The 13668-nt window shown below is 41.8% G+C and overlaps 2 protein-coding genes across 3 annotated transcripts in view; one reads left to right on the forward strand and one right to left on the reverse strand.

The window, feature by feature from the left end:
- The window catches only part of LOC109466786 (voltage-dependent anion-selective channel protein 2-like), an 11497-nt gene extending 6773 nt beyond the window's left edge, over nt 1-4724 (forward strand). For both annotated transcript variants that reach the window (XM_019764611.1, XM_019764612.1), the window contains exons 6-10: nt 337-447; nt 880-996; nt 3155-3305; nt 3629-3686; nt 4073-4724. In XM_019764611.1, the coding sequence (XP_019620170.1) occupies nt 337-447; nt 880-996; nt 3155-3305; nt 3629-3686; nt 4073-4164 (529 nt within the window). In that variant the 3' untranslated portion in view covers nt 4165-4724. The remainder of the gene's footprint in view (nt 1-336; nt 448-879; nt 997-3154; nt 3306-3628; nt 3687-4072) is intronic.
- A 1168-nt stretch (nt 4725-5892) lies between these two features.
- On the reverse strand, nt 5893-9789 carry LOC109466625 (trace amine-associated receptor 2-like). Its single transcript, XM_019764355.1, has 3 exons — nt 9514-9789; nt 7681-7889; nt 5893-6505 (listed from the first exon to the last, which is right to left on the reverse strand). The coding sequence occupies exons 1-3, from the start codon at nt 9787-9789 to the stop codon at nt 5893-5895; spliced, it is 1098 nt and encodes a 365-aa protein (XP_019619914.1).
- Between the last annotated feature and the right edge of the window lie 3879 nt (nt 9790-13668).

Consider the following 13668-nt stretch of genomic DNA (forward strand, 5'->3'; position numbering starts at 1 on the left):
GAACCACCCAGACTACAGCACGATTTGGACGAACTGTCCACCTGGACTGAGGAGAACAAAATGAAGCTTAATCCCACTAAGTGCAAAGCTATGCACATCTGCTTTGCCCGCAACCCCCCACCACTGCCCCCTCTATCCATTAACGGACACGTGCTTGAGGTGGTGCCCATTGCCAAGTGCTTGGGAGTCACATTTCAAGCCAACCTACTGTCCTCAGTCTACTGAGGAAGACCAGAGTGACTCACTAGTCAAAAACTCTAGGTGAGAGAATTTTTTTGTGTTTGATCGAAAGTTTAACTGTAAACATCTTGTTATTCTTGTTCCCCCAAATATCAGGAAGAAAAGCGGTCAGATCAAGACTGCCTACAAGATGGACTACCTGAATGTGAACACGGAGGTTGACCTGGACTTTGCTGGGCCCACCATCCACGGAGCTGCTGTCCTGGGGTATGTCTGGCTCAACTACCAGTGTTCAACATTTGAAGCTTTGGAAAATGAACTGTTCATTTTTTTTTAAGTTGCCATATAGTCCATAAGGTGTAACTGTTACTGCAGTTTCGTTTTGTAAAGGGAAAAGGCAAGGAAGTAATAGGGAAAGAAAGAATGAAACACTATTTCCATATTGACCAAACAGTGTTAGAAATAATATTGCAGAAGAAAAATTAAGCAACTTGCAGTTTGCAGACTGAAAAAGCAATCTTCAATTTTGACATTCTGCAATATTGCAGAACACTGAAAAAAGTATTCTATCACTGCCAAACTGAATGATAGTTTCAACTGCAATGGAAGAAAGAATCCACAATCTGACCAACATTTTGTAATCCATTTTAGACACAATTTTACAATAACTCACTGTTGTTGTTTTCCTGTGCCCAACAGATACGAGGGTTGGTTGGCTGGCTACCAGATGTCGTTTGACACAGCCAAGTCCAAGCTGACGAGGAGCAACTTCGCTCTAGGCTACAAGACTGGGGACTTCCAGCTCCACACCAATGTGTAAGACACCCTTTCATGCCTTCCACACTAGCTTGGACAAAGTATTACTAAGGAGTATACTTAGTTGCACATTTTGACTGATAATCGATATAATCTTCCCTCAGGGGCACATTGTGTGAACGTACTGTGTCTGCAAAACCCGGATTTTCACGATTTTCGTTGGGTGTTACTTCAACGTTGCATCAGAATTTTGCCCGTTGCAGACTGTATCTTTTCAGACACAACATTTGAAAACTATATACGAAATGTCATCCACAAATACGTGAAAACAACCTTAGACAACGTATTCTGCTGAATTGCATTAAAGGTTTCGCGCAGGTGCAGTACATTTTGCCGACGTGCTTCTCTTAGTATCTATGACCTATCCCTGTTGTCTTGTGCGGCTGTTTGTTATAACATTGTCTGTGGATTACCTCAACTTAAACTCTATTTTACTTCCTCTATGTGTTGTCCTTTCTGTTGTTTGGCTTGACTGAGTTTGAGTTTATCCACACTTAGCGTACATGTACATGACAGTAGCTATTCTTCCTGTGGTCCATTCTAACACACAACACAGGAAAATGTGACTTGACGATTGCATGTTTTTATTTCTCGTTGTGTCTCTTAATTTGTTTGCGTTTCTCATAGTGATGCATACCGGTTCACTGGACTTGGATCCGGACTTGTGATAGTGTTTAGGTTCAAGTCCAAAAAAACCTAAAAGTCAAGAACCGAGTCCGGACTTATTACCATAAAAGACCATTTCACATACCCCTTTTATTTCCAAACCACCTAAAACCTTCCGTAGATTGTGAAATCTTGGCTGCAAAACATTTTTAGAAAACATTGCCATCGGGCATCGTCAAGTATCGGCCTCCATGTTATGTCGCCAAAGTTTCACCCAGACAACATTGAAAGGTTGCCAACATGCAATTTTGTACATGCCATGGGTTTAGGTTCGGACTTACAAGTCCGAAACTGAACCTAAACCTCTGGACTTGAATCCGGACCTGAACCTAAAATTGGGTTTAGGTATGCATCACTAGTTTCTCATGTTGTAAGCTGTGCTGTGCCTTCCAGGTCGTATCAGTCAGTACATATCCTGGCAAAGGCTATGAACCTGAGGTCAGACTGCTAAAGTTTTGTGAGATCGCATATTTGTCAGTTCAAACAAACACTTTCACAATCCATCACTTACAAATGTTTATAAAAGAAAGAAAAAAACACACCACAGACTAGAGTTGTGAGCTGGCTTCAGCACAGAAGCGGCCAGTGTCCTTTTTTTTATCATATCTTTTACAGCCTTTTTGTTGCTTTTTTGCTGGAGATGGGGTACTCACCGTTTTGTACTAACCTGTGTTAAGCTTACTAACATGTCATGAAGGTGTTGACGTGATGTGTTTTTTGTAGAAATAAAAGCTTTTTCCATGAAGCATTATAAGGCATAACTACTAGAAATAACACCAAAGCTGCTTACAAAAGTAGTGGTGTGTCTGACGTGGTGTTTGGTGAAGAAAAGGTCATAGGAAACTACTGTACTAGTGTATTGGGACATTACAAATTTGCAAGATGACTTGGTGAAATGAATTTCTTACGTCTTGAAGGCAAGGTCATTCTCTATATCTTGGTCTTGTCATTTCTTCAGGAAACCTCCCAATCTCTTAGTGCCTCATGCCTAACTACTGAATTTTTTTTTTCATTCTCCGTATGAACGGACTTCTCGCTTCCTTTTGTCTCTTGTAGAATAGTTTTATTTGTCTTGTTTTATTTGTCTGTCTTGTCATCACCCTGATCAAGCTTACCTGACAATATAATTTTGTTGTATCTAACCTTGCTCCCTGTATTGTTCTGATTCACCCCGAGTCAACTGACAATACAAGTTTTACGTCACATTTTTGTTCTGTCTTGTCTCAATGTTTAATCATATTCCCTTTACTTTAAGACATTTCTTGTTGGTTCTATAGTAGCAAAAGTAGTGGACCTGAGGGATTCGTTTCTAACCTTGCTCCCTGTATTCTTCACCCTTAATAAACTGGCAACACTTATCATTTCGTCACAAGTTTTTGTTCTCCTTATTCTGTCTTGTCTCTGTGTTTGATGGCATTCCCTTTAAGACGGTTCTTGTTTTAGTAGTGAAAACAGAAGATCTAAAGGATTTTGTTTGTCTTCCTCCCTGCAGTAACGATGGTACTGAGTTCGGTGGCTCCATCTACCAGAAGGTGAACAACAACCTGGAGACTGGTGTGAACCTGGCCTGGACAGCCGGCAGCAACAACACGCGCTTCGGCCTGGCTGCCAAGTACACCATCGATAGCAAGTCTTCATTCCGGGTGAGTATGGCCTCCTCACAACTCTTTTAAGAAGTGTTCCACTCCCTTATTGGGGAAATGGCAAGCTAACAGTAAAAACAAATGATTTGATAATGGTTAGGATATGTTCAAGGTACAGAAGTGACAAGTGAAAACAGTAAGCATAAAGAGTACAGTGAAAAAAAGTCAGAAATCACAGTGCAAAGTTTGTCTCATGTTATTTTATTGGGAGATGACATTATAGCTATGATACCTTTGTAGGCAATGGAGCATTGTTAAGATGCCTGTGCTCGTACAAACTGCCTATACTGTATGTATTAACATTCGCTCTCTTCTCTTTGCAGGCAAAGGTGAACAACTCCAGCCAAATCGGTCTTGGCTACACGCAAGAAGTCAGGCCAGGTATGGAGCTTTGCATTTTCCTACTTAACATAGCGTAATGTAGGTTAGCAGAATGTTAGGTTCCTGTTGGAAAGAAATTGTTAAATTTGTGTCTTCCAGAAACGTGTGCTGGGGACAAAGGGAGTGCACAGTAGACTGATCCCATAGTCTCATTGCTTAAACCACTAATTAGGTTGAACTACTAATTGTGATGGACTCAGGATTGGTCTATTAAAAGGAAACACGAACACTTGAAGGATTTGTGATGTCATGATCAAAATGAGAGGTGAAATTGTGTTTTGTTATGTCATTATGTACCTGAATATTACTGCTGGTGAAGTAAATAAACTGAAACTGAAGTTTCTTCAAACGTCTGACCGTTGTTTTGTTTCCCTCTCCCACCACAGGTGTGAAGGTGACCCTGTCCACACTGTTAGATGGCAAGAACTTCAACCAAGGAGGCCACAAGCTGGGTCTCGGCTTGGACCTGGAGGCTTAAGACAGGCCCCACGTCTCGGCACCTGCCTGCTGCACACTCAGCACCACCTCAAAACCCTCTCCTCTTCTCTCTTCAGTGTCTCCTCAACACAGGAGCTACCCTGGGATCTGAACCAGTATCACCCGACAATGTAGTGTAGGCAGAAAAGGTGTGGATATCTTGGCAGGATAGAGAACAAAGAATTAGCAGAGCAGGGATACCCCTCCTCCTGTACCCTCTCTATGTACAATTGTGTTCCTTGGAAATGAAACAATTAAAAGAGATAGTATTCAATGATATGATAACTTTGGACTTTGTTTTATGGCGTGAAAGAAATAATACACATATACTGCTGTTTTACCAAAAGGATACTGTTGTGGATAAAAATTCTTCTTTCTATTTAAGTTGTTTGCAGTATTTAAGACCTGGAAACCAAGACTGCTTTTTTGTGACCGACTGTTGTTGTACTGTACTGCCCAAGGGTAAAGATGTAGACGGTAGCCTCCTCTCCAAAATGTTGTAGACTAATTTGGAAATTTGTGGATGAAATAAATTGTAGCATCATCTGTGTAGCTATAAAACGTTGTCCTGTGTGGTTGTCTTTACTGAAAATTAAGTAGGTTTAGAAGATGGCATGGTATATCAGTTGAAGGGAATGTACACTCAACATAAGTATGAATAAACAAGACTGTCAAATATAGGAAAATATTGGCTTAGCTGGGCTAGCTCTCAGCGGTCACTCCATGAAGTGAGAAAAAGTGCTCAGAAAAGGGGTTTGCTCAGAAAAAGTGGTTGCTCAAGGCAAATGGGTTGGTTGTCCATACGATTGGTTCATGCTTGTGGTAAAATAGACCTATGCAAAGTTTAAATCATGGCATGACGAGAAAGGGTTAAATTTACACAATCTATTATCATAGTGAAGATTACTATGTGCATCAGAAAATTTGGTTTCTAATCCTGGTGAATGAATTGAAAGGCCAAGCAACTTTGGTTGTTGAATGTCGAGTTTTAAACAAACACACATTCAACTCAATAAACAGAAAATACACAACATTTGGTATCAAGCATTTATGACATTTCTCTTACACTGCCAATTTGCCAAATGATGACAGCATATTGCATGATACACACCGCTAGAACTCTTGGCATGATTGTCATATTCAGTTTCATATAGATCTTGTGAATTCTATAAATATATGGAGTATCCTTTCCGGAGAAAACAAGTTTTCCGATAGGGTTTAAAATACAGCTATAGATGATAACTCTTCAAACACAACGATAGATATCACATCAAGTCTTTCAATAGTTGGACTTTGGTCATATTTTCATCAAGGCTGTCTATGTACAACTTTACATACTGTCCAGATATGAACATGGAATCCGACATAATCCAGCAAGCTAGTTACGGAATAAAGAAGCGAGGCTTATATATACAACTTTAAGATACTGTCCAGATATGAACGCACTGTTCCCAAATCCAACATCGCACTTACGGAAGCTAGGCTTGTGCTTGTATATTTATGTGAATGTGAATAGAGGTTTTCCTCCGATAGGCGCTAAAATATAGATGATACTTTTCAAATGGCAAGTCTTTCAACAGTTGAACTTTGGTCCCTCTCTTCTTAGAACCATAAAGACACGCTTTGATAACGTTCTCTATGTACAATTAATACACACCGTCCAGGTATGAACGTGGAATTCGCAAATCCAATACAGATTAGCAACACGCAACCTACGGACTAAAAGAAGCTAGGCTTGTGCTTGTGTGAAAATGTTCTGAATTTTCCTGTACATTTTCTTGAGCGCCCGGCGGTAGATGTGGTATCGAAACGCGTACACCAGAGAGTCGGAGAACGTGGCGCTCTGTAGGACGATGGTGGCCACGTCTATCCACGGCGAGGCCGCGGCCAGAGACACCACTCCAAACTTTAGTAGGATGGTGACAACAAACGCTGGTACCCAGGTGATCCAGTTGACCAACACCACGATGAGTAGCGTGTAGACAGCCTGCATCTTTGTGTCCCGGCCCTCCGCCTGAGCGCTCCACGCAAGCTTCTGGTCGTGTTTCCTCTGGCTTCTCTGCGTCTCGCAACAGATGAGCGCGACTAAACATACGATGGCTACCATGGCAACGAGATTGACGCTCACGGAGAGGATGGTGCCTTCAGGGCCGGCCAGACACGGTGTGATGAGCGTCTGTGGCTGCTCAAATCTTCTCAGGACCTCCTCAGAAGCCCCAGCGGTGATGACATGGACGGGGGACACTCCCAGTGCAGCCGGGGCGGCTGCTATCACCACACAGAAACACATGGCGTATACCATCCGCCGGCGCGTTAGCACTTTCTTGTAGCTGAGCGGGTACCTGAAAGTGCAAGAACACAGAAAGCCTTAGCATGAAAGTTCATCTGTGTTGGTATATAACATTATGGATATGGAAACAGTTAAACTTGACACTCTGTCTCACTAGATAAGGTGAAAATCCTGGACACAGAACCGGATTTCTTTGCGAGAGGAGTGAAAGAGGCGGTGTACATTCGGGCCAACCGTCCAACACTGAACAGAGACGGGGGGCGTCATAGGTTATCTGCCACGTATGACCCTCTGCTGCAACCACGTGTTTCCGACGTCACGTCCCGGAAGCTGCAGTAGAAGGGTCCATTCCGTGAACAAGGCTGACGGAGTCAGTCGAAAATTTGGGGTAAGTCCCAATTTACTTGGTGTTGGTTATGTAAAGTTTAACTGTTTCCATAATACAGAAAGCCTTCTTCAACAGAGCTGCCCTAATCTCCAAGCAGATCATACGGTGGCAAGACTACCTATTGGCCAGAGGAGTGTCCATTAGCCACCGTGGCCAATGGATACTGTCTGGCTAATGGATACTGCCAGGCCAATTTGATACTGTCTTTTGCAGCCACCGAAACATCTGATTGGAGATTAGAGCTACCCAATTGTGGAAATCCCTCCTAGTTAATACACGATCAGCCCTCAAGGCACTTTACACGACTTTCCTCACTTCACTCAAGTGAAAATGAGTATTGTCCTGTCTTGTATTTGTCTGCGTTGGTGGCGGCATAACATAAGTTGATATAACTTGAGTGTGCCGTCACCACGTCTAGTCAAGAAATGTTGGGATATAAAAAATATATATTAGGCCATGTTGATTTGATTATATGGATGACATCCTCCGGGAACCCCAAAATTGATGCGCGCGTGCGAATAAAAAAAAGTTTTGCAACAAAAAAAAGTTGTTTTCATTATGAAATCTACGTGGTCATGAGGGTTGAACAAATGGGACAGAATATGGTTTGGCGAATAATCTAGTCTTCAAGTTCATTTCTTTACAATTTCGTCTTTTTTTGTTTGATTTTGGCATTCTACGACATTGGTATGGTTTTATTGTAACTTACGGTATATTTTTGCTCATTTTGCAACTGTTTTGTACGATTTACAGTATGGTTGAAAACTTTTTTTTTGAAACGGCCGAAAATTCATGCGCGCGTGGATGTCATCCATATAATCAAATCAACATGGCCTTACGCGATATGGACGTAGCGGCAGAGCCAGACGCAGAGGAGCGAGTGGAGAGACAGGACGGACAGGAAGATGATGAAGAAGGCCTGTAGCCTGCACCAGGGTCCGGCCGGATAGCTGCCGTGCGCGAGGCTGTACATGGCGAGGGGGTTGTACGCCAGGGCGAGCGCCGTGTCGGTCAGCGCCATGGCTACAAGGTAGTAGTTTCCGGGTTCCTGAAACGACAATATGAAGAATGTGTTTAGAATTAAAACTTTTGATCCAACACGAAAAATTCTCTCACCTAGAGCTTTCGACCAGTCACTCTGCTCTTCCTCAAAGAAGCCACGTGGCAAGCTTCGTGTTGGATCAAAGGTTTTAACTCTAAACATGTAACTGCCAGCACAGATGAACTTTCGTGATAATATGAAGAATGTGTAAAGAAGAGCTTGTCGTATAATTCTAGGTCCCAACTTTGTTAGCTATAGTTTGGCTCTGATGCATTTGTCACTCCCATCTTTAAATAACAGACGACACGAATTATGTTGTAAGTTTGCTGCCTCCTTGTTGAGCTCCGCACCCATTTCTCAAAATGGTTGCCGCCGCTAAACCGTGCAGACAGTTTCAAATTTGAGTGATTGAAATCATCAAGATTTCCAAAAATAATGCCATCTGCCTCGTTAGACATAGGATATTTATTTGTATTGTGGGTTTCTTTTTACACCACAGGTATAGACCCTCACCTGCTTGCATATGCCTACGTTTTGATTCCTGTCAGACACCTTCCACGGTAGTTCAGGACTACTGCTTCTTGCCATTGTACTAGTATATAGCCAATGTAGGTGGCGCTTTTGCGGCGAGAAGCAGTACTCCAGTCAGAAGCTCTGAGGAAGGTGTCTGATAGACATCGAAACGTGGCGACAGCAAGGCGACAGAGATATATATAGACCGATCCGGATTAGTCTATTGTGTAATATCCGTGTTATCATGCATGAGGCGTAGAATTCCGCAGAAAAGGTATCAAGAATTGGCTAGATAAATGCGCATTTCAACTAGAAATATTCCCCTCATGATCAAACAACGTAGATTACATACATGAAAACTGTTACTCGAGCAACTGGATAGATAATATCAGACGTTTCAAGTAGCATTGACTAAATTTGCGTCAGTGACGAATGAAATCTGTAGTCTAGTCACATCAGTTCTTGAGAAGAATATGAGACTTTGAGTTCAGCACTAAGGACAGGACCCGTATATAATATACGCATCTTACACCAAATCCCAAAATTCCAAACCATTCCCCATTCACTTCATTGTTAGTGAGATCGGCTTTCTGCACCGTGCACCTATCGTATAAGGCGTTAGTTCTCGGTTGTCAATTGTAGATTTTTTAACGGAACGGATCTTACTTTCATGTGACTGTGAGTTCAGACTAAGGACAGGACCTGTATATAACATACGCATTTTACACCAGTTATTTGGGTTGAATCCTGCATTATTACACAATGTACGGATTTAGGTCTACGTTGTCAATTGCATATTTTTAAGGGAACGGATCTTACTTTGATGTGGCTGTGAATTCAGCACTAAGGACAGGACCTGTATATAACATTTATACCGGTTATTTGACCTGGATCCTGTATTATTACAAAATATATACCGTTCGTTCTCGGTTGTCAATTGTAGATATTTTCAACGGAACGGATGTTACTTTCATGTGGCTGTGAATTCTGCACTAAGGACAGGACCCGTATATAAAATTTTACTCCAGTTAGTTGAGCTGGATCCTGTATTATTACACAATATATGGCGTTAGTTCTCAGTTGTCAATTGTAGATTTTTTAACGGAACGGATCTTACTTTCATGTGGCTGGTGGTTAGGATGACTCCCACCAGGCACCCGTTGCCGAACACCGTTAGTAGAAGGAAGCAGACCAGCAGCAAAATCAGCACGGGCGCGATGGAAGGCGCAGCGCCGTACAGACCACAGAAGGCCGGCTCGAACACCACGCTTGCCAAGGTGGCGTTGTTGTTGTTGCCCGTAGTCGCATTGCCGACGACTTCGCAGACGCCGACCACCTCAGAGACATCCTTCAGAGCTCCAGCGATATGGACCGTCACGTTTCGGTGGTTCATCTCTATGTAATGTCCTTGGTCTGTTTCTTTACAAGAGCTGTAGCTCGTAGACTTCGTGCCAAGGCATATAAACCACTACCTGTTGCTGTAAAAGACGGGCGATCTGCTAGCTTGACAGAAAGGCCACAGCAAGTGCATTTTATGGATGACATCCTCCGCAGACTACAAATCTAATGCGATAGGGCTAAAATAAACAAGACCGGCCAAAAAACAAGATTAATTTTCAAATTTTGAGGTCATAAGCCTAGTTATACAAGAATCGAGGTGACGAAACATGATATTACAACCAAACGAATCTTTTATTCTTGTATTCAACAGTATTCAATTACCTGCAGCTGTCCTTGTAGATGTGTAAATGCCTCAATTAACTAGATACTCGTATTCTAGCAAAACGGCTAGCCGTACCATCATGGGGAGGCTACTATACTGGGTTGGATTGGATTGGATGCGATGGAACATGTCAGTGTCAACGTTTGCGATCAAACGCGAACCATTGTGTCTCAAGTTTGCTGGATCCCTGACGGTCTCAGAACCAATAGGCATTTACAATTAAACAGATTTGCCCTTTTTCTAGCCTGGTTACCAAACCTATTATAGCTCCCGATCCCCCAGTCCTACATCCTCTCCGCAAATAGATCCTATTTGCGGAGAGGATGTAGGACTCGGGAGCTATAATAGCTTTGGTAACCAGTCTACCCTTTTTCAGCATGTTTACCACCGTCTGAAGTCAAAACAATTTCTTACATCAGTGAAGGTTAGACATCCAGATAATTAATAAGATACACCAAAAAGAAAATTAATGCGCGCGTCGATGTCATCCATAAAAATTACTTGCTGTGGCCTAATGAAAAACAACGAATTCATTCCACGTGCGCGTCACGTCGTGGTTTGGGATTATGCACTATAAACCAGACACGGGGGATGTTATTCAAGATTCAGCGTCTTTAAGTGTCAGAGTGGGGCAATTAAGAACCTGTCGTCGGCACTCTCAGTTAGGAGATGGAATTTTACAATGGAATACAAATGATGATATAACTCATGTACGTATTCATTGTCACAACCAATAACGTTAACCGCGCCAACTTAGCAATGCTGGTGTGTTACGCCTAAGGGTGATTATACCAGTTGTACAGAAGCTGGTGTGTTACGCCGAAGGGCGGTTATACTGGCTACACAGATACAGATACAGATACAGAAGCTGGTGTGTTACGCTGAAGGGCAGTTGTACTGGCTGTACAGATACAGGTACAGAAGCTGGTGTGTTACGCCGAAGGTCGGCTATACCGGCTATACAGATACAGATACAGGTACAAGAGCTGGTCTGTTGCGCCGAAGGGTGGTTATACCAGCTGTACAGAAGTTGGTGTGTTACGCCGAAGGATAGTTCAATGATACCGGCTATACAGAAACACCTCAGGTCATGTTGAAGATAAAAATGCTAACCAAATAACAGCCGTTTTTTTTTAGTTAAAATCCATACTCCTTTTCACAGTTCCCAAGTCATACCAATGAAATTTAACGAGCACTCTTTTTTATAGTCGACTCAACAGTAATTCTTGACTAATGCAGGGATTTATGAATTCAGAATCTGGCTTGGAGCAGAGACAAGCGGTGAATAGAGAAATACGGAGTTGATTACATAGGATGATAAGTGCAGAGTGCAGATTGCTAGATATATTCAAGGAGGTTTAAAATCATTTTCGACATCCTTGATACATTTGAGTCCGCCACCAAAATCCTTGGCAGGGCGGGGCTGTACCAAATCCACATAAACTCGCTCCGCCCATCTTAACTACGTGGCAACACTAGAGAAAATACAGATGTCAATTGTAGTTAAGATGACTTGCAGCAGCTTGCCAATTGCAACTGTCAGCAGCCGACTGTGATAAAATATAGACGTAGCCTCAGGTCACTTGCGCTGACGAAAGCTTTTAAGTCCAAGAAATTGAAGCTCCTTCATGTTCTATGACGCTGCTTGTCGCCCTTGGATGGTACCTTCACACAGTAGGAAAACCGTTCAGCTAACAAGTGTGCGAGTCGTAAATGACAATTTCGGCAGTTACACCCAGTGTGTTTTGGACTATCTCCAAGTAGATCTTTGGGGGGCTGCAATACAGTGTCGATTTGGCCGGCAAGTGTATGAAATTGGCCAGGCAGTATGTAATACAGCACCCCGGCGTGGGGTGACCAATGGTTATAGGCGGCCAATGGTTACAGGAGGCAAATGGTTTAACACTACAGGCGGTCTAGGTTAAGGTCATTATATGTCTGTTAATTTTCAGGCTCAAGAGAGGTGAGTCCTTAAGTAATAAGTTAGCACAAGCTTGTTTAGAGTTAAAACTTTTGGTCCAACACAAACAAAATTCTCTCACCTATATAGCTAGAGCTTTCGACCAGTCACTCTGGTCTTCCTCAGTAGACTGACCCAGTAAGTGTCACGTGTCATTGTGTATCTTATTGATTGTATTTGTATGTGTACCTAACGATTGTTTTCTCTCCTAGGGTTGACCCTTAACAATAGCCTACGGCTAGTTGGGCATCCCTGCCTGTTATAAGCCGATCTAATAACTAGAACTTCAAAAATTGGAAAATTTGTTTCATTCGTGCTCTGCGAATAATCAATTCAATACCAGTATGCCTCTTAAGCTCTCTTCAGAAAGATTTGTGCGCAAAGACGTTGAAAAAAGCTTTACACTTATCTTGCTCATTCCTTGACAAAGACTGCAGTTGCACAGTCGAAAATGTGGGTAAGTCCAAATATCCTGTGTGGGAAATTACAGTTTAAACTTCTTCATGAAGTATATGCTTCACAGTATGCCACATAAGCTCTCTTAAGAAAGCTTTATTTGCGCAAAAGGATGTTGAAAAAAAGCCTTTACACTTATCTTATTCATTCCTTGACAACATGAGACTGCAAAGTTGTTGCACAGTGAAAAATTGGGCAAGTCCAAATATCCTGTGTTGGAAATTACAGTTTATACTTCTTCATAAAGTATATGCTTCATAGTATACAACTTAGAGTGCATTAACAAAAGCTTTTACACTTATCTTGTTCATTCCTTGACAAAGACTGGAGATGCACAGTCGAAAATTTGGGTAAATCCAAATCTCTTGTGTTGGAAATTACAGTTTAAACTTATTCTTAAAGTATATGCTTCGTAGTATACCATTTAGACTCACTTATGAACGCTTTTGCGCGCAAGGAAATTAAAAAAAAATCTTTTAAACTTATCTTGTTCATCCCTTGACAAAGACTGCAAAGATGTTGCACAGTGAAAAATTGGGTAAGTCCAAAACTCCTGTGTTGGAAATTACAGTCTAAACTGCTTCATAAAGTATATGCTTCATAGTGTACAACTTAAATTCACTTAAGAAAGCTTTTGCGCGCAAAGGCATTAACAAAAACATTTTATACTAAATCTTGTTCATTCCTTGACAAAGGCTGAAGTTGCACATAGAAAATTTGGGTAAGCCCAAATCTCCTGTGCTGGAAATTACAGTTTATACTGCTTCTTGAAGCTTTCATACTTGTGCTGCTCGGCTCAGAACATGCTGAGTTCAAGCGTAAGACAGTAAGATGACTTGAATGGAAAGTTTGGAGCCGCTAGACTGAATGTCTGATTATGGAGACAGAGAAAAACTTCTCTAGCAGATGTCACAGGAGGCCAAATAGTTACACTACAGGAGGCCAATTTAGATACATGCAACAGAATCTGCTTGGAGAGTAGTTTATTGTTCACACAGTATAACATGGAACAACACAAAGTGGTAGCGCACTCAAGTATCTAATACTAATTTCAACGTTACCACTTACACATAATACATTAGCAAAAGAATCCAATATGTAGAAAATGCGGATGATAATACTGTATATATTTG

Source organism: Branchiostoma belcheri, unplaced genomic scaffold (genome assembly GCF_001625305.1).
Source record: "Branchiostoma belcheri isolate BF01 breed outbred unplaced genomic scaffold, Haploidv18h27 scaffold17, whole genome shotgun sequence".
Classification (NCBI taxonomy): domain Eukaryota; kingdom Metazoa; phylum Chordata; class Leptocardii; order Amphioxiformes; family Branchiostomatidae; genus Branchiostoma; species Branchiostoma belcheri.